Here is a 22,388-nt window from a genome sequence, read left to right on the forward strand (position 1 = left end):
ACCATTGATCTGAAGCTCAATCCTGATGCTGTCCTGTAAATATTTTTCTAATCAGCAATAAATATAACAATTTCTGATCAACCCATATCAATTGCATGCTTAAAATAACATACCGGTTAAAGCCCCGCCCGTTTCAAGACAAGCCCAGCCTACTTCCGGGTTATGCCCCACCCACTCCGAGTACAGATACAGATACAGATAATTCATATGGTTAACAGATACAGATACAGATACAGATAATGCTGTACTCGCTCATCCCTAATGTGTTTATAGATCTCAGAAACAGCACCTTTTTGTTGTGATTTATATGCAAGTAAACCTTCCCAGTGTTGGAGAGGTGGAGCTGAGGGAAAGCCAGGAAAACATTTCTGAACAAAATGCCTAACTTGAAAATATCTAAAGAGGTGGCTGGCAGGTAGCCCATACAATGACGACAAATTAGCAAAACTGTTAAAAAATCCCTCTGTGTAAAAGTCAAGACAACAGTGTATAACTTTGGTACCACACTGAGAAAAAAGAATCCAGACATGAAGGGGGAAAGAAATTATTGCTACATAACAGACCTAAAGGAAAAGCAGTTACAAACTTGAAACGTTTCCTAAATTGATGCCAGATTTTTAGAGTATTAAACACAACAGAATTTTTAACATACAAAGAAGTTTTATTTGGAAGAGAAGAGTATATAAGAGCAGGTATATAGGATGAGGAAGAACATGACTGGGCTTCTAACTTACACCAAGCCAAATGAGGTGACTCAACCCAGCACCGTACCTAAATAATGTGTGCTGCCCAGTAATAGAACTGAAAATCTTCCTAGTGACGCCTTTAAATAAAGTAGAGGATCGTAATGAAATGGCCAATGGATCAATGGCCAAGGCAAATAAAGATGGAGAGAGAGGGCAGCCCTGACATGTGCCACGTTTTAATGGGAAATACTCTGAGCGCACATTGTTTGTTTGAATACTGGCTTGAGGTGATGTATAAAGTACAGATGTAGCCTTTAACCGTCTTCTTCCGCGGCATTCGGCAATTCGTGCCACAGCGTACCGCAGTTTTCTGCACTTCTGTTCGGGGGGACTATCTTAGCAATCACCTTGTTTCGCTTCACAGAATATCCACCAGGTGGCGCATAAGAACACTGTTTCTCTTACAGTTTTTTTTTGGATTGCTTACACACTAAAATTAAAAGTAGTACACTATTAGCAAAACCTTACACTCAAGAGGCAAAACATCAGCCCATATTTGCACAACTATAAGCACATTGTCAACCTCACACTTGTTGCAAAACACTAAACACACTTAACATACATTACACACAAAAATCTATCATGAAGTCACTTCCTTGCAATACTAAAGCACTGATTGTCAAATTACTGCACCGTCCAACCAATCGGTTCAACACAGTCATCAGGTGTGCAAACACTTGTTTGCTTAATTGTAGACACACCAATCAGGTGTATAAGCACTATAAAAAGCAGCAGGTGTTCAAACGTTCTTCAAGCACTTGGAAAGAGTCAGAGAAAGAGTAAGACAAGGAGGAGGAGGAGGAGGAGGAGGAGGAGGAAAACCTGCAACACTGGTTGACCACGTTGTCAGCCACGGCCTGACGCTGAGGGAGGCTGGACTGCGAGTACAGCCAAATCTAAGCTGATACACAGTGGCAAGTGTGATAAGAACATTTCGACTGGAAAATAGGTATTGTAAAAATATCATCATATCAAAAAAATCACAGTACTGTATTCTATGCACTATCAGCACTTCTGTTACCCTTTCCTGTGAAATTACTGTACTATTGTATACTGTTTTATTCCTACATAGGATTGAGGGTCAGGAACGGCAAGGGGGAAAGCCTCCTATGTTCACAGAACAGCAAGAGAGGGAGATAGTAAACATGGTTTTGGCCAACAATGCTATAACACTCAATCAGCTCCAAGCTAACATTGTCAATAACCACGCCAGTTTCAACGATATCCATCAGGTCTCAACATCAACACTGGCGCGCATGCTACAAAATAAACATATTCAAATGAAGCAAATTTATTGAGTGCCTTTCGAGCGCAATTTCCGAAGCGCTGGAAACCTATTGTTTTTGTTAGGATTTTTATTATTATTATTATTATTATTATTATTAGGGTTCAAGCGCGAAGCGCTGGAACACTATTGTATTCGTTATGATTTTTATAGGGTTCAAGCGTGAAGCGCTGGAAACCTATTGTTTTTGTTAGGATTTTTCTTCTTCTTATTATTATTATTATTATTATTATTATTATTATTATTATTATTAGGGTTCAAGCGCGAAGCGCTGGAACCCGAAGCGCTGGAAACCTATTGTTTTTGTTAGGATTTTTATTATTATTATTATTATTATTATTATTATTATTATTATTATTATTATTATTATTATTAGGGTTCAAGCGCGAAGCGCTGGAACACTATTGTATTTGTTCTGATTTTTATTATTAGGGTTCAAGCGCGAAGCGCTGGAAACCTATTGTTTTTGTTAGGATTTTTATTATTATTATTATTATTATTATTATTATTATTATTATTATTATTATTATTATTAGGGTTCAAGCGCGAAGCGCTGGAACCCGAAGCACTGGAAACCTATTGTTTTTGCTAGGATTTTTATTATTATTATTATTATTATTATTATTATTATTATTATTATTCCGCCCTAGAAACGGTCGTGCAGCCCAAACCGTAAGGCCTAGAGAGCTCAAACTTGGTCAGATGGTAGTACTGGTCACAGTTACTCAGGGCCAAGGTCTCAGCGGAATCGGACAATTTGGGGCGCTTCAGCGCGTTTGTGCCCATAACTCGCAAACCGTATGTCCAAATCTCAAGTGCTTTATATCATTGGAATCCTTGGCTCATGACTTAAAAAACGTATATCTCCAATTTCATTTCCGCCATTAAATTTTTTCGCTATAGCGCATTTTATCCGAAACCTACTTTTGCTAACTAGTCCTAGGTTTTTCGCCTGATCAAGACCAATCCAGTGCAGTAATATTCTCTGGAGTCTCAATGACAATAATTTTCGAAAAAAAGTCGAAATTTTGATTCAGGGTCCTTAAGGGGCCCCAAAACGTTTGGACTGTGAGGAGCCAGTTTTACTAAAATGTCAATAACTCAATGAGCTATCAACACCAAACCTGGGAAACGTGTGAAAGACGTCAAACTGAGGTGACAGTTCAAAAACCGCGGCGATTGGCCACTTGGTGGTGCTATAATGGAAAAATCACTAAAAACAGCCATTTTTAAAAAAAAAAGCCCTCTAGCGCCACCAACAGTCCAAAAACCCAATTTTGTTCTGACTCGTAAGGCAAAGATTCTGATTCTGATTCGGAGTGGGTGGGACCTAACCCGGAAGTAGGCGGGGCTTGTCTTGAAATGGGCGGGGCTTTGACCGATAATAATTAATTTGTAATATTTATAACACTAGCTTACTACCTTTATGTTTTTATGAAATACAGCAAAAACGTGTCAGACACACAGTGTCTGGTTACTGGTTAGAGACAGCTGAAGGTTTAAAAAAGACAGGCAGAGACGCAATGCGAGTCGCATTCTACCAAGCAAGCACCACGTCTGAACGAACCCACGTTTACCAGAACTCTACTGGTTAGTAAGTACGTATTATTAATGTTACAACCCGAAGTAAAAAGCTGAAGAAACCCTAAACGTTAACGGAAAAGACCCACGAACCCGAGTGACTGAGGGAGAGACAGAGAGCTGTTCTGTGTGTGACTGTGAGTGAGCAGAGCGAGACACAGCAACACAATACATCTGTATGTGTATAGGGGAGGGGTGCTGTGACTAGCCTATCACTGTAGGGGAGGGGCGCTGTGACTAGCCTATCACTGTAGGGGAGGGGCGCTGTGACTCGCCTATCACTGTAGGGGGGGGGGCGCTGTGACTAGCCTATCACTGTAGGGGAGGGGCGCTGTGACTAGCCTATCACAGAATGCTGCCACAATCAGCTAGCCAATGATGATTTTCATACAATCTGAGAACAGATATTGACTCGTATTACTCGTATAATACTCGTACTCTGCAGAAGTGCTTTATCCGTACCGGATACTCGTTTCAGCCAAGTATCCGGCTCATCTCTAATGGAAATGACTTTGTTTATTTTAGGGAAAACTGGACGGGTGAGTACTTCACATGACATATGTTGTGGCACCCTCTGTAGCATGGCATATGTAGCATGACATGACATATATTGTCATGTCAATCCAAAGGCCTTAAACGCTTGAACCCGGGAAATGCTGCTTGCAGCTTTAATTATTATTAGGGTTCAAGCGCGAAGCGCTGGAAAACTATTGTTTTTGTTAGGATTTTTATTATTATTATTATTATTATTATTATTATTATTATTATTATTCCGCCCTAGAAACGATCGTGCAGCCCAAACCGTAAGGCCTAGAGAGCTCAAACTTGGTCAGATGGTAGTACTGGTCACAGTTACTCAGGGCCAAGGTCTCAGCGGAATCGGACAATTCAGCGCCCCTCAACGCGTTTGTCCCCATAACCCCTAAACCCCTAAAACCCCTATGTCCAAATCTCAAGTGCTTTATATCATTGGAATCCTTGGCTCATGCCGTAAAAAACGTATATCTCCGATTTCATTTCCGCCATTAAATTTTTTCGCTATAGCGCATTTTGTCCAAAACCTACTTTTGCTAACTAGTCCTAGGTTTTTTGCCTGACCGAGACCAATCCAGTGCAGTAATATTCTCTGGAGTCTCAATGTCAATAATTATGGAAAAAAAGTCAAAATTTTGATTCAGGGTCCTTAAGGGGCCCCAAAACATTCGGACTGTGAGGAGCCAGTTTTAATAAAATGTCAATAACTCAAGAACTAAATGAGCTATCAACACCAAACCTGGGACACATGTGAAAGAGGTCAAACTGAGGTCACAGTTCAAAAACCGCGGCGATTGGCTACTTGGTGGCACTATAACGGAAAAATCACTAAAAACAGCCATTTTTAAAAAAAGCCCTCTAGCGCCACCAACACTCCAAAAACCCAATTTTGTGCAAAGATTCTGATTCTGAGAAAGATTCTGATTCTCGCGGGTATTCTGATGACTTCACGTGTAGCCCCGCCCCCAACATTAGCGAAATCACGCTACGTGGTTGTCCCCATAACCCCTAAACCCCTAAAAGCCCTATGTCCAAATCTCAAGTGCTTTATATCATTGGAATCCTTGGCTCATGACTTAAAAAACGTATATCTCCGATTTCATCTCCGCCATTAAATTTTTTCGCTATAGTGCATTTTGTCCGAAACCTACTTTTGCAAACTAGTCCTAGGTTTTTCCCCTGATCGAGACCAATCCAGTGCAGTAATATTCTGTGGAGTCTCAATGTCAATAATTATGGAAAAAAAAGTCGAAATTTTGATTCAGGGTCCTTAAGGGGCCCCAAAACGTTTGGACTGTGAGGAGCCAGTTTTACTAAAATGTCAATAACTCAAGAATTAAATGAGCTATCAACACCAAACCTGGGAAACATGTGAAAGAGGTCAAACTGAGGTCAAATCTTTTCAGATCCCTACCATTGGACATCTTCTGTCAATCTTCATTATCTGTATATACTTCATTTGTGTATGTGACTTGAGGGTCACTTTGTGTATGTGACTTGCGGGTCACTCGTTCTGCATCTGGATGCTTGTGTTTCTTCGCTTTATGGATATGACTTTGTTTATTTTAGGGAAAACTGGACAGGTGAGTACTTCACATGACATATATTGTGCAACACGTTGGTAAGCTTTTCTGTATTAGAGACACTAGGTTAGGAGCGGGTGCCACACTCTGTAACTTGCGGGTCACTTTGTGTACAGTATGTGAAAATACTTTAAGGCCTTAAACTCCCTAAAGGCCTTAAACGCTTGAACCTGGGAAATGCTGCTTGCAGCTTTAATTATTATTATTATTATTATTATTATTATTATTATTATTATTATTATTATTATTTTGGCTATATGGATGGACAGTTTTGTTCCTCCCTTTGTTCCAAGTTTTAATGTTTATCTATATGTGCACAAGTACAATGTATAATATGCAGGGCTCTCAAGTGTGACGCATTGAGTGTGACAGTAACGCATTTGGGTCTTTTGTCACACACTGCCGCCTCACATTGTATTTCTCATGCAAAAAAACTTACTATTTATCATATATTAAATATGCCGCAGCGGCCAAAATGTATCAGTCCGCACCACTGTCTCTGTAGAACCGGGCAGGAATCAAGCGCGTCTCCCCTGGAGTTCTTAGTCGAGCCTGACACTTATCAGCCAATTAAAAAAAGAGGCTACACAATAACCAATCAGAAATTAGCACTATTGTATCTGGGTAAGATTTAACGCAACAACCAGTGTAAAAAAAAAGCAGATCCTGGAATTGTTCAGCATCATCCTCATTCACCCACAGAGAAAACCACTGGAGCTGCGAGCATCACTTTGAGCACAGAGTAAGTCATGTTGTAATGTTACAACTAATTCACAACTTGTTTGACACAAACAATGACATTTTGACTGCTATTAGGAAAAGTTTCCCAGATAATCAGCAGGGGGAGGAAACCAGAGTACCTGGAGGAAACCCCCGAGGCACGGGGAGAACATGCAAACTCCACACACACAAGGCGGAGGTGAGAATCGAACCCCCAACCCTGGAGGTGTGAGGCGAACGTGCTAACCACTAAGCCACCGTGCCCCCGTGGTGGATACTTAGAGCCAACAAATCAGAGGAAAATTTTGGAAATTTCATATTATGGGGCTAAAAATAAAATGCTGTGCTATAGAACTACCACATGGCTGATCCAACTCATCTCTCTATGTTTCGTTATGGAAAGGTGTAGACCCTATTGGTATTATTTTATGACTCTAGGATTTGTTTTAGGAAGAAGAAAAACCCTAATTCACATTTTTAGCACATAAAGATATGATAAGGCAAGACACACAAACCTGATGAACCGTCTTCATCTCTCACTCATAAATCCAATTATAAATCCTAAAGCTGATCTTCCTATATTTCAGATGCTTGAAGAGTATTAATTAAGAACTGAGTTAAAGATTAGTGAAAGGTATTAGACCCAATACTAAAATGAAAGCACACATTTTCAGAGCTTTCTTCCACAACACTTGATTCCTTGTCCTCTTGTTTTGAAGTGTAGATGATTCTTACATCTCAAACTCATGGAGAAATGAAGAGGGTATCACCTTTAACCTGTTAAATCTTAGCATTGAAAAGCATATAGGTTTCTTATCAAAAAGAACAGATTTACCCTTCATTATATCTCAACCTTCCAATATCTCAAACTATGTTCATGACCCACTTCTGCTCCCATTCAAAATTCATTATCCTCTCACTCGCTCTCTTATGGCGCACTGTGAAGCAAACAGACTCTGAAGAGTATAGACACTGAAACAATCAGAGTTGTGACTAACAATTTGAAAACGTAATTTAGCGCCTTCTCGAGCTGTACGGCAAACGGACATAGTTTGAAGTATAAACAAAGGAAACAAGGTAGATGCCAACAACATTTTAAATAAGCAACTTTATTCAAATGAGAAAAGAGAACTCATAAAAGCAGTTTATATTTTCCACCGAGGACCCTTGCTGCCAGGTGCCTAGGAGAGGGTTCTGAAAAACTTCAGAACTGCAATCATAAAAAAGAGGAAATAGAAAGAAAAAAGTAATAACAAAAAAGTTGAAAACCATTACAGTACAAAAGAAACTAGCAGTGAATCAGAAATCTTTTAAAATATATTACTTTATATGCATTGTTAAAAATCTGGAAGATTATAAAACGAGAATTCCATTTTAAAATGAGTTTAAAATATATAGATTTTATAAACTTTTTTACTTTTTGCATATTAATGGTGGATAGAAAGGTAAAACAAATTCCTTAGCGCCAAATGAACATACATTTATATGCAGTGTATAGAACACAAAAGCTGGCGAATGAGTGAAATATATAATTATGTTTGATAAAGATATTTATGAAACATGGAATGAAGCATGAAGGCAGGCAAAATACACATTTTGGAAAAAAGTGAAAAGGGTGAATGAAAAAATGAAAAAGCAGTGACTAAGAACAACCCTGCTAATGAAACCAAAGAAATAAACCAAAGCCATTAACGCATGAGAGAGAGAGAGAGAGAGAGATTATATTTATACACACACACACACACACATATTATATATATATATATATATATTAGGGAGTTCAGGTAGGAGGTTTCTTGCCCGGCTTCATGTTGAAGCCTCCCCCTACAAACCGGGTCCATCAGCACGTCGACGTACGGTCGCCGGTTGCCAACCCTGCGCCAGACTCCTTTCCTGTTCCCTAGGGGAAAATAGATGACAGGAAAGAAGTTAAAAGGTGCAGTAGGAAGAATCAAACCTCACCATCATACAGGGATCGTTATTATTATTTTTTTTTTGATAGCTCTGGAAGCAATTGTGTTTGTTCACTGTGATTCAAAAACAATAAAAACACTGCAGTTCTATATCACTGCTCATGATCCTGACTACACATGTTGGAAAGTAACCATGACAACAAGTTTACGACAGGCCTATTTATGCTGAAATATTATTAAATAATTATAAAACTATCAGTACACTAAAAGAAAATGAACCTTGGGAATGATCGACATCATCTCATATAAGGTTAGATTATATTTAGCCAAGAATGTTGGGTACAAAGTTACCTAAAAAGTAAAGAATACATGTTTGTTATAGCCTAATTCAAGCCAGATAACGCTTGCTGGAGTATCCCAATACCAGAAAATAACAAAATGAAACACCAGCATACTTACAAATACAACAAATGAAGAAGCAAATGTAGAATGCATATAACATCATAACAGCCATTGATCCATATTACAGTTGAAACCAGATATTTACATAAACTTCAGAAAAAAACCACAAAAACTTTTATTTCTTTACTGTCATACATTAAATCAGAGTAAACTTTTTCTGTTTTAAATCAATAAATATTAACATATTTTTGCATTTGTTAAATGTCAGAATCGAGCGAGGGAGAATTTTTCTGTATTTTTATCATCACTTTCATCAAGGTGAGAAGTATACATACTGTAAGTGCACTATATGCTTGACTTTTATTTTGTATCCTTTTGGGAATGCATTTCCGGGTCATGGTGCTTCATTGGGGTTCAAGTGTATAAATAGTTAGTTATAAATGTTAGTGTGTATGGGAAGAGGGGGGAAGTAAGTGGGAAAGCTTACTTTCTGTTGACCGTAAAACTTTATTGGCGTATTTTAATGTGGCTTTCATATAGACTCCAACATAATCAGTCAACAATTGTGTCTTTAGTGTTTTGCATCATTGTATGCTTTTTTGTTTATGAGTTTGTGGTTTTCATCAGTCTGTACAACATGTATGATGTCCTTTCAATAAATGTGAACAAGGAACAAGTGGAATGTGTCAGCAATGCTTCTTCCTGCTACTTCGCCTCTCAGCGGTTATAGGTTGCCGCTACATTCAAGTCAACAGAAATGGCTTGGGATTGTGGACGCAATTGGAAATGGCTTCCTCTGCTTACCTGTGTTTGAATTAAGGAGACTCATCACCACAAATACTTATCGCATGATAACGGCAATTAAGGTATGTCCGCGATTTCAATTATTGTGAGCTGTGTTTGCTGCTGCTGTGGAAGACGCTGCTGTGCGCTGTTACATTGGATTGGAATTGGATTGTGATGCCTTTGCTTATGAGCTCATGACTGTTGTCTTACTACACAAATTCACTGGTTGTTGCTCTGTGTGCGCGAAGACAGCGCTGTTTGGAATTGAGTTCACACCTTTTTTGTGTTGATGAACTCTAAGATATGGAGCAAAATGCGGATATCGGCAAGCAAGACGCTGATGGCAGCAAGCCAGGCGGTGAGCCAGCTGATAGCGGCAAACGAGAGCATAAGCTCACGGCTAAGGCCTTCGCGGCAAAAATTGAATCGCTACAAAAGGATCGGAAAACTAAAGTGAATAAAGTGAAGAGTATGATTGGATCCATGAAGGAATTGATGAAATCCGATGACAATGCATCTCAATTGAGCTCAATGTTGGAAAATATGCAGCTGATTATGTCTGATGCAATTGTGTCACATGAATCTTTACTGTCTCTTGTACCTCCAGATGAGCAAAGCAAACAAAATGAATGGTTTGATGTCATTTGTACCCGTTATCAGGGTTTTGTGGAGGATATGGAATTATGGCTCTTTGAAGCTAAGAAGCCAAAACATTGTGTGGAAGCTTATAACACTCACGAACCAGTCATCATAGCACAAAGGACAAGTATGCCAGAGTTATCTACTTCTGTTGTTTCTACAACATGTAATATTCAATACAAGCCTGTACATACAACCTGAATCTGGTGATTGTAATGACGATGTTCAAAAAAAATTACAGTGTTTCAAATACAAGCAAAAAGGGCTCTTCTGGAGTAATGTCCCGTGGATCTCGATCCAGCCGCTCTTCTGTGTCATCCACACGTCTTAAGGCTGAAGCAGAATTGGCTGCATTATTGGCCGCTCAAAAAATGTTACACAGGAAACATACATTGGAGGAGCAAGAAGAACATCTGAGGAAAACACGAGAGAAACTGAAGTTGGAGTCAATGGCTAGAGTAAAAGTGTATCAAAATGCAAAACTGGGATCATATACCTCTGCTAACAGAAGTAAATCCGGTTCTTATATTGATTTGGAAGCATTGATTCCTTCAGATACTGAGCCAGTTGTATCAAACTTTGTCTGCTTATGGAACATCTCAAGCTCATGCTGCACAAGGGATTTCAACTCATGCTCAAACTCAAGTACAACAACCATCAACCAGACCTAAAATACATTCTCAAATTCCTGAAAACTAGCATGTCATTATTGGACAATCAGAATAATGGAAACGGAACTGGTAATGGAACAAGTCCTCTAAATGACCTCAGTTACATGAACATGTTACAGCTTATTGATAAGCAAAATGAAATAACTACCTTGTTGGTTAAACAGAATAACTTATCTTCACTTGCACCTAGAGAAATTTCCTACTTTGATAGAGATCCATTACGCTTTCATGAATTCCTACGCTCATTTGAGGAAGTGGTGGAAAAAAGGGCAGATAGCCCAGGTGACTGCTTGCATTTTTTTGGAGTAATATACAAGAGGACAGCCCAAAGAAATTGTTCGAAGTTGTCAACACATGACTCCATTACAAGGCTATTTAAAGGCAAAAACGTTACTCAAGAGAATTTTGGAGATGAGGTAAAAATAGCTGCTTATATGAACAAAGCTCTTTCATGGAAAGCTATAAAATTTGAAGATGCAAAGACACTGCAAGAATATGCTCTTTTTCTAAGGAGTTGCTGCAATGCTATGCAAAGTATGAATTAGACCTGACTTCCCACATGCAGATCATTCTCTCAAAACTTCCATACAAGTACAGAGATAAATGGAGAGTTGTGGCATACAAGTTAAAGGAACGAAACAGCAGTCAGACTACCTTTGTGGATATTGTCAATTTTATTCAGAAACAAGTGAAAATCCTTTCAGATCCAGTGTTTGATAATATACAGGACACACCCACCACAGGAACTAACAAAGTAAATGCAAGAATGATTCAGCAAAAATCCAGAAGTAGTTTTGCTACCACTATTTCTCCCATGCCTGATGTAAAGGAACACAGTAAGACATTAGCCAACAACAAATGTATCTTTTGCAATGGAGAACATGCATTAAGTATTTGTCATAAACTTTCAAAGAAAGGTCACAGAGAAAAGATGAACTTCCTGAAACTTAAAGGAATATGCTTTGGTTGTTTACAGACTGGACATATCAGCAGAGATTGCAAGAAGAGAAGTACTTGTACCATTTGTAATCTTATTCATACAGATCTTCATATATTCCCATGTGAAAGGTCAGATACTCTGCATAAGCAATCTGAAGTCAAAACGGCCATTGGTAGCGCTATGATTTTCCTACAGTCCAATGCTCATACTGGGGCTGGTAAAGACTCATCCAAGACTTATCCATTGTTCCTGTGTGTGTCAAGTCAAAAAAGGGAAATAATATTGTGAAAACGTACGCTTTTCTGGATTCAGGCAGCTCTGCTTCCTTTTGTATGGAAAGTTTAATGAATAAGCTCAATCTCCCTGGGGAAAAAAGTGAATATTCTTCTCAGGACCATAAGTCAAGACAAATCAATTAGCAGTTATGTCCTGAATGATTTGGAAGTGTCTGGGTTGAATCAGGAACATTATTGCTTATTACCTGAAGTATATACTCAAGATGCTACGCCTGTAACCACAGCTAATATAGCCACACAGAATGATCTTCAGTCTTGGCCAAATTTGTGTCACCTGAATTTACCTGGAATAGACTCTGATGTTGAACTGTTGTTAGGAGCCAATGTTGCACAGGCATTAGAACCTTGGCAGATCATACGAAGTCCGAAATAATGGTCCCTATGCAATAATAACTATGTTTGGCTGGGCGGTTAACGGACCACTTAAAGGAACGGTCATAAATGATGTTGTGGACCGATCTCCTGTAATCTCCTGTGAATAGGATTTCGGTACTAAAGTTGGAAGACCTGTGGAAGCAACAGTTTAAAGCAGATTTTCCTGAGACTGCTCATGATGAACAGATTGGATTATCGAGGGAAGATCAACAATTTATGGATTTTGTGTCCCGTTCCGCAAAACTCATTGATGGTCACTATCATATTGGACTGCCATTTAGAAACACTGATGTAATTATGCCAATGAATCGTAAAATTGTGGAGCAGCGTGCTGCACATCTGCAAAGAAGGTTCAATGTGAATCCGATCTTTCATGCAAATTACACCACCTTTTATGGAAGATGTCATCAGTAAAGGTTATGCAGAAAGAGTACCCATGGTTGAGTTGGAAAGATGTGATGGACATCTCTGGTATATACCACATCATGGTGTATACCATCATAAAAGAAACACAAAATAAGGGTTGCGTTTGATTGTGGAGCTTCTTATCAAGGTACATCTTTGAATAGTAATCTCTTACATGGTCCTGATCTAACTAGTTCACTAGTTAGCGTACTTGTACGATTCAGACTAGAAACTGTTGCCCTGATGGGGGATGGTTTCATCAGGTGAAAGTTCACCCAGAAGACCATGATCTTTTAAGATTTCTTTGGTGGCCTAAAGGTACTGTAACACAAACAACAATTTGGAGGAATACAGAATGATGGTACATTTTATTTGGAGTTACATCTTCACCAAGCTGCTCAAACTTTAAGAAAATGTGCAACAGATCAAAAGGACATATATGACGACAAGACAAAGGATGTTGTGTTTAATAACTTTTATGTGGATTGTGGTCTTTTATGTGGTTATTGTCTCTTTTATGTGGTTATTGTCTCTAACATCTGAATCTGATGCTGTGCACCTGTACAAGAACCTCACTGATATGTGTGCCAAAGGAGGATTTCACTTAACTAAGTGGATGATTAACAGTTGTGCTGTATTAAGTGCTATACATGAAAAGGACCGAGAGAGCAAGGTAAAGGACCTGGATTTGGATCATGATGCATTACCACTAGAAAGAGCCCTGGGAGTGCAATGGTGTGCTGAGTCAGATGCCTTTCAATTTAAGGTGGTAGTCAGTGATCGACCTTTTACCAGAAGAGGAATTCTTTCCATCGTTAGTTCCATCTATGACCCTCTAGGATTCCTCTCACCTGTGATTCTATCTGCAAAGATAATCCTACAAGATCTATGCAGAAAAGAAATTGGATGGGACGATGTTATTCCTTTGGAATATATTCAACGTTGGAGAAAGTGGCTAGATGACCTGCATCATTTGGAAAGTTTCAAGGTCAAAAGATGTTTAAAGCCTGATGGTTTTGGTGAAGTAACATCTGCTCAAATGCATCATTTTTCAGACGCAAGTGAGCAAGGATCCGGTGTGGTGTCTTTTTTTTCTACTTTCTGATTCACAACGCCAATAATTTGACACATTCAACTCTTCTAGCAAGCAAGTCAAGAGTTACACCATTAAAATCCATTACGATTCCTCACTTGGAACTTACAGCTGCCACACTTGCTAGTCGTATTAACAACATATGGATGAGAGAGCTTAAGATACCCTTTCGGGAATCAATTTTCTGGACAGACAGTACTTCAGTTCTTAAGTACTTACGGAATAAAACCACAAGATTTAAGTGCTTTGTGTCTAACAGAGTGTCAGAAATTCTGAAGAACTCTGACATGTCACAGTGGAAATATGTGAATTCATTGAGTAACCCAGCGGATTTAACATCTAGAGGAGTGAAGGTGGATTCATTCCTACAAAACAGTATGTGGCTTTATGGTCCTAAATTTCTTGTCCAGCCACAAGAAGAATGGCCAGTAGATCCTACATATAAAGAGGTGATGATCTAATGATCCTGAAATTAAAGGAAGTGTTTTGGTAAACCAGATAGAAGTCAAGGAAGAATCTAACTCCTTGCACTTCTTTAATTACTTTTCTTCTTGGATGCGACTGAAAAAGGCCGTTGCATGGATTCTTCGCTTGAAGACAATATTGTTGGATCGTGTCAGAGAGCAGAAACAGTCACAGGCCGTGGATCCATATGAGCAGATGACAACTGTTGATAAAGGAATACAGAAGTTTGCATCTATTGGACACAAGGACTTGCTTTCATTGGAAGAATTGGAAAAGTCAGAAATGGACATCATACGACTGTGTCAAAAGTGGAAATTTCCTGATGAATGAGCAAGTTTGCAAAATAGTGGAACAGTCAAGAGAAATTGCTCTCTCTACAATCTTAATCCCATACTTCAGTCTGGTATTATAAGAGTTGGTGGTCGTCTTGGTAATGCAGAAATTCCTGAAGAAGCTAAACATCCAATTGTACTGACTAAGGATATGCCCATTTCTAACCTGATTTTGCACCACATTCATGAACAAGTTGGACATAGTGGGCGAAACTACATGCTGGCTAGCCTTCGACAACAATATTGGATCACTGGAGCTGCTGTAGCCATAAGAAGAATTCTATCAAAATGTGTAGTTTGTACGAGGTTCCATGGAACTGCAGGACATCAACAAATGGCAGATTTATCACCAAATCAAGTTTTACCAGATAAGCCACCCTTTACTCATGTTGGAGTAGATTGTTTTGGTCCCTTTGAGATAAAACGGGGAAGAGTCACCCTAAAGCGCTATGGGGTTATCTTTACATGTCTTGCCATTAGAGCTGTTCACATTGAAATGACTGCATCATTAGATACAGATTCATTTATTCATGCATTAAGACGCTTCATTGCACGACGTGGACAAGTGGCTGAAATAAGCTCAGATAATGGGACAAACTTTGTCAGAGCTGAACGTGAATTGAGAGAGGCAAAACAAATTTGGAACCAAAATCAGATCAACAACGTTCTTCTTCAAAAGAAGATAAAATAGACTTTCAATCCATCTACTGGTTCACACCATGGAGGAATCTGGGAGAGACTTATTCGATCAACAAGTAAATTTCTGAATGCTATCGTTCTATATATGCCATCGACCTATAACAAGAGCTTCTTCTGATCCTAACGATTTAGAAGTTTTAACACCTAATCATCTTCTCCTGTTGAAGACAAATTTGACATTACCTCCTGGAACATTCACTAAAGAGGACTTGTATACACGTAGAAGATGGCGTCAAGTTCATTCATTCATTCATTCATTCATTTTCTACCGCTTATCCGAACTACCTCGGGTCACGGGGAGCCTGTGCCTATCTCAGGCGTCATCGGGCATCAAGGCAGGATACACCCTGGACGGAGTGCCAACCCATCGCAGGGCACAAACACACACTCAATCACTCACGCAATCACACACTAGGGACAATTTTCCAGAGATGCCAATCAACCTACCATGCATGTCTTTGGACCGGGGGAGGAAACCGGAGTACCCGGAGGAAACCCCCGAGGCACGGGGAGAACATGCAAACTCCACACACACAAGGTGGAGGCGGGAATCGAACCCCGACCCTGGAGGTGTGAGGCGAACTTGCTAAACACTAAGCCACCGTGCCCCCCGGCGTCAAGTTCAGTACATGTCAAATCTCTTTTGGAAGAGATGGATAACTGATTACCTAACTCTACTACAGGAACGACAGAAGTGGATTGTAAAAACGCGTAACTTTCAGTTGGGAGATGTTGTGCTTCTAGTGGACAACAATGCACCAAGGAGCTCCTGGAATATGGGTAGAATTGTGGACACCATAAAGGACAAAAAGGGATTTGTACGACAAGTCAAAATCAAGACTGAGTTCCCTTTTAACTAGACCAATTACAAAAAATTGTTGTCTTCTTGAAGCGGAGGAACATAAAGAATCTATGGACTAACTTCTTATAGTGACATTTGAGAGCTCTCAACGGATATGACATATTTCCTACATTATTGAATACAACCTTTGTAGCTACATGGATAAACTAAACAGACTCTTATTGACTAAAATACTTAATGAGAATTTATGTGCCATACTGCAGTGTAAATGTTTGTATTTATTTTTGATTATATTTGATGATTATTACAGATTTAGTGTATAATAATCAGGGGCTGGAATGTAAGTGCACTACTACTTTTTGGGAATGCATTTCCGGGTCATGGTGCTTCATTGGGGTTCAAGTGTATAAATCTCACTCCATTTCCTGTTTTAGTGTGTATGGGAAGAGGGACGAAGTAAGTGGGAAAGCTTACTTTCTGTTGACTGTAAAACTTTATTGGCGTATTTTAAAGTGGCTTTCATATAGACTCAAATATAATCAGTCAACAATTGTGTCTTTAGTGTTTTGCATCATTGTATGCTTTTTTGTTTATGAGTTTGTGGTTTTTGTCAGTCTGTACAACATGTATGTTGTCCTTTCAATAAATGTGAACAAGGAACAAGTGGAACGTGTCAGCAATGCTTCTTCCTGCTACTTCGCCTCTCAGCGGTTATAGGTTGCCGCTACACATACACTTCCTTAGTATTTGGTGGAATTGCCCCGAAACTGTTTCACTTGGACCAAATGTTTTGTGTATCCTTCCACAAGCTTTCTACAATAGTTTGCTGGAATTTTGGCCCACTCCTCTTGACAGAACTGGTGTAATTGGGTCAGGTTTGTAGGCTTTCTCGCTTGTACTCACCTTTTCAGTGTCGCCCACAAATTTTCTATGGGATTGAGATCAGGGCTTTGTGATGGCCACTCCAATACCTTGACTTTGTTGTCCTTAAGCCACTTTGTAGCTAATTTGGAGGTATGCTTGGGGTCATTGTCCATTTGGAAGACCCATTTGCGCCCAAGCTTTAACTTCCTGGCTGATGTCTTCAGATATTGCTTTAATATATCCACATAATTTTCTTTTCTCATGATGCCATCCATTTTGTAAAGTGCACTAGTCCCTTCTGCAGCAAAGCAGCCCCACAACATTATACTACCACCCCCATACTTGACAGTTGGGATGGTGTTCTGAGGCTTCAAAGCTTCGCCCTTTTTCCTCCAAATATACTGTTTACCATTATGGCCGAACAGTCAGACCACAGGACATGTCTCCAGAAATTAAGATTTTTTTCCCCCATGTGCAGTTGCAAACTGTAGTCTTTTTTGTGGTGGTTTTGAAATAATGGCTTTCTCCTCCCAGAGTAACCTTTCAGCTCATGGCGGTACAGTATTTGTTTTACTGTGGATAATGACACTGGCTTACCAGTTTCAGCCAGCATCTTCACAAGATCTTTTGCTGTTGTCCTGGGGTTGATTTGCACATTTCGCACCAAAAACGTTCCTCTCTGGGACTCAGAATCCGTCTCCTTCCTGAGCGGTATGATATTTGTACATTCCCATGTTTTTTATACTTGCGTATTATTGTCTGAACAGATGAACGTGGGACCTTCAGGCATCTGGAAATTGCACCTAAGGATGAGCCACACTTGTGGAGGTCAACAATTCTTTTTATGATGTCTTGGTGGATTTCTCTTGATTTTCCCATGATGTCAAAGAAAGAGGCTCTGTGTTTGAGGTGTGCCTTTATATGCATCCACAGGTGTGCCACCAATTAACTCAAATGGAATCAATTAACCTATCAGAAGCTTCTTAAGCTCAGAATGGAATCATCTGGAGTTTTTTTTTGTTTAAAGGCATGATAAACTTAGTGAATGTATACTTCTGACTTTGATGAAACTGATAATAAAAATACATAAATTCTCCCTCGCTCGATTCTGACATTTAACAAATGCAAAAAATATGTTAATATTTATTGATTTAAAAAGAAAACGTTTACTCTGATTTAATGTATGACAGTAAAGGAATAAAAGTTTTTGTGTTTTTTCTGAAGTGTATGTAAATATCTGGTTTCAACTGTATGTTCTCACTTCATACAACATATGGAGCTGTCTGAGTCATAGCGTAAAACTGCAGTCAGAGCTACAGGTATCTAAAGAGCAAGTCTATACAGGTCTCTCTCACTCTTTACTCTTGCCAAGCCTGCTAAGACAGCTGGATTCTACTAACATGGCTTGGATTGGGTCTGTGTTCCCCTCTTCTCTCTGCTGGGTTGGAGCTACTGACTAACTGCTCTATGGCCCCAGCCTGCAGTTTGACTGTTACTGTGGTTGAGCTGATTCTTTGTAATTGTAGAAAACAGCACTCGTCATTCTCCGTGCTGGTCAATGTGCTTTTATATGCCTTTTCCACTGTCAGTGTTCAGAGCTTATGTTTGCATCATTAGCTTTTTCTGTCAATCCACACCCTCTTGCCAGCTCATTTCATATGACCGCTACCAACCAGAGAGAGTAAACATTAGCATGCTTCGTCCAGGACAACGGAACCCAGTAAATCATCTTTTTTGAACTACTGCTCATGCTGCATCATAGGGTGGTGTAACAGACTCTGAGGAAAACTCTATCTGCCCTTTTCTGCACACGGAGTCTCACAGATGCCCACAACTGGTGTGTCTGGCAGGTAAGAAATAGTATGCCATTACTCCCATGCAAAGAGCATGGCCAATTTTTCTCCCTAAGGCCTCCCTTGAAGGCCTTCCTGATGTAAAGTAAAGTGTTAGCTGAAACTTTCATATTCTTTCTAAACTGAATATCTGAAATGTGCATGTGATACATGACTAGCACTCTCTAGTATTGCTTAACCGTCAATCTAATAAGTTATAAAGTGGCATTAAAAATAGTGAACTGGATCCTTAATAGTTCCAATATTCAAATCCAACAAATTACATTAACATCATTCTTTGTATTTGTATTGTTTGTATAGTCGTGGCTTAGAGTCCTTCAGTGTCAGTCATGTTATAATGCAGGCATGGTTCTTTGCAAGCCAAAGCTGAAGCACATACACACTAGGTTGTCACACTAGCTGAAGCACATATACACTAGGTTGTCTCGGGTTTGACAGACACACACAGGTCCTGTATGCACGCACACACACACTCCCAGCAGAGAACATCTGCCACCACTCAGATTAGTTTTAACTGTTCTCCAGTGAATGCTAAGCCCTTTCCATCTTCATTTCTCTGCTGCTCTTTCTCTCTTGCTGTGTTTGTCCAATATAAAACAACATCAATTAAAATTCACTGGCTGTGTAATGAGATTTCATGCTGGGAACAATGAAGACATTTGGCAACAAGCTTGAAACACAGACAGACACACACAAAGACACACACATTGATACACTCCACACACCAACCACGTTTTTCTCCTTTTTCTCCTCTTAACATCCCCATCTAAAGGAATATTATGCAGAAGGACTTCAAAAGTGACATTTGGACAGAACAGCAGGCATCTATGAAACATGCTTTGATCGAAACGCCATTCGCTTGACTTGTAGAATCAGCGTCATGTGCTGCTAATTCCTTCTGACGATCGCAAAATCAAGCCACATAATTACATTATCAGTGCTCTAGGACGCTGACGAGTGTTATGAGATGTGTGGAATAATTTAGTAAGAGGTTTAAAAGAGTTTTGCTGCCTTCACTTCCAGAAGTGAATATGAGCTATTTGCTGATATTTGTTGGTGGCTGTGTTCAAACCATTTGGCAGAGATGGATAGAGTAACAGAAGTGAAAATAACAAAAACAACACCCGACACAACTTGTCAGGACTCAGCCCGGACTTTTGGCCATGTGCCTGTGTTTACGTTCCTCGTCACGCGTCTGCCCCGCCTTCGTCTGCTCCTCCCTGTCTCCACACCTGTTCCTAATCGTGTCTCATTGTCTTTTTTGTATTTAAGTGAGCCGCGTTGCTGAATGCGGCACGGAATCATTAGTTACGTTTAGTCCCTGTTAAGTGTCGTCATTTGTATTGTTTGTTATCGTCATTTACTGTCTTTGTCTTCATTATTTATTAAACCCCTTTCATTTGAAGCTATCCTGCGTACGGGTCTGTCTCCTTCCTTCCTGGTTGTGACAGAATGATTCTGCCCAAAAACTAAGACCCAGCAGGATAGCTTCCAGCTCGGACCGGCTTTTTTCCTTCTCCCCTTGGACTGTTCCGTCAGTCCTTCTGGCCCTTTTTTCTTTTTTCGGTGACATCGCTCCGCATTTTTCTGGTGGGGGACGCCGCTCCACTTTCGGTTCCGTCCGAGGCAGACATCGCCTCACTTCATTCGCGGAGGATGTCACCATCCCGGTTTTGCCCCTTTTTATTTTTTGGTGCCCTGCGGCATCACCCCGCATTTGTTCCGGTGAAGGACGCCGCTCCACTTCCGGTTCCGTCCGAGGAGGGCGTCGCTTCACTTCTTCCGCGGGGGGTGCTGCAGGCCCGTGGCGGAGGATCTATCCCGCCATCCAACCTATTCTTCCTACTCGTCAGGTCATCAGGACGTGGGTCTGGCCGTGGTGCGTCGGGGGTTATGTGCGGCCCTTCAGCTTGGCTGTGGACGTCGCTCGGCCCTTCAGCTCGGCTGTGGACGTCGCTCGGCCCCTCTGCTCGGCTGTGGACGTCGCTCGGCCCCTCTGCTCGGCTGTGGACGTCTCTCGGCCCCTCTGCTCAACTGTGGACGTCGCTCGGCCCTCACCGGCCTCGCCGTGTGCCTTGCTCCCCCCATCTGCCTTCGCCGTGTTCCTCGCTCCCCCCATCGGCCTTCGCCGTGTTCCTTGCTCCCCCATCTGCCTTCGCCATGTACCTTGTTGGGACCTTGTTGGGATGTGTCGCTTCGGGAGTCACGCCTCAATGGGGGGTACTGTCAGGACTCAGCCCAGACTTTTGGCCATGTGCCTGTGTTTACGTTCATCGTCACGTGCCCCGCCTTTGTCTGCTCCTCCCTGTCTCCACACCTGTTCCTAATCATGTCTCATTGTCTTTTTTGTATTTAAGTGAGCCGTGTTGCTGAATGCGGCACGGAATCATTAGTTACGTTTAGTCCCTGTTAAGTGTCGTCATTTGTATTGTTTTAGTTATTGTCATTTACTGTCTTTGTCTTCATTATTTATTAAACCCCTTTCATTTGAAGCTATCCTGCATACAGGTCTGTCTCCTTCCTCCCTGGTTGTGACACAACTATAGCCACCTGTAGCAATTCTAGCGAAAATGGCAGTGCATGTAATAAGGCCGATTCCCCGTCCAGTAACAGTGGCAAATACATAAATAAGCAAAGTATCTTCTAAAAACACGAGTGACATCACCACCAGCAGGACCAATCATCCTAATAAAAAAAATATAGGAAACAACTGGCGGACTTGTCTAATCTGACAAAGCTTTAGCAAATTTGCATAGAAGAATAGTACAAAATATGCAGATGTAGATGTGCAATGCTGATCATTATGATGGTTATATCAAGTACTGACCCAACCGCAACAACATGCAACCAATAAATGTCGGATGTTTTAAAAGAAATAATATTTGTGTCACAATAAAATATGTTCCATCTTTCAAGCATAGTGATTATGCACAGAGAGCGATAGTATGAATCAAACATAAAACCATGGAGGTGTAAGACAAACATGCTAGAGTTTACATGTTCTCCTTGTGCTTTGGGGTTTTCTTTTCCAGTCCAAAGACAAGCATTTGGAGCTGATATGCTAAATGGCAGTGTGTGTGTGTGTGTGTGTGAGATTGTGCCCAGTGATGGGTTGACACACTGTCCAGGGTGTCCACCTGTCCTGTGCCCGAGTAGTAGTGATGTTACTGTTGAAATTTTCATGGCGGTATAAAAATGCTAGGAAGCTATGAGTGATCATAAGTTGTTTTAGTTTGAATATCAAGCTGGCAATTGCCAGTCTTAAGACTATTAATGATAAATCAGATTATACGTTACAAGACATGTTCTGGAGACTTCCCTAAAGTTATAGATTTACCGGCTGACTAATAGAAAGCACTGCTCTTATTTATGATAGAAAGAAAACTTTACCCATTAAATAATTT

At 40.3% G+C, this 22,388-nt stretch overlaps 1 protein-coding gene across 1 annotated transcript in view; it reads right to left on the reverse strand.

Annotated features, from left to right (window-relative positions):
* Nucleotides 1–7,894: 7,894 nt before the first annotated feature.
* LOC132843507 (cilia- and flagella-associated protein 58-like) overlaps nucleotides 7,895–22,388 on the reverse strand; it is a 171,690-nt gene continuing 157,196 nt past the window's right edge. Inside the window, exon 13 of the mRNA XM_060866885.1 lies at nucleotides 7,895–8,349. Within this exon, the coding sequence (XP_060722868.1) occupies nucleotides 8,274–8,349 (76 nt within the window). The 3' untranslated portion in view covers nucleotides 7,895–8,273. The remainder of the gene's footprint in view (nucleotides 8,350–22,388) is intronic.

Source organism: Tachysurus vachellii, chromosome 3 (genome assembly GCF_030014155.1).
Source record: "Tachysurus vachellii isolate PV-2020 chromosome 3, HZAU_Pvac_v1, whole genome shotgun sequence".
NCBI lineage: Eukaryota > Metazoa > Chordata > Actinopteri > Siluriformes > Bagridae > Tachysurus > Tachysurus vachellii.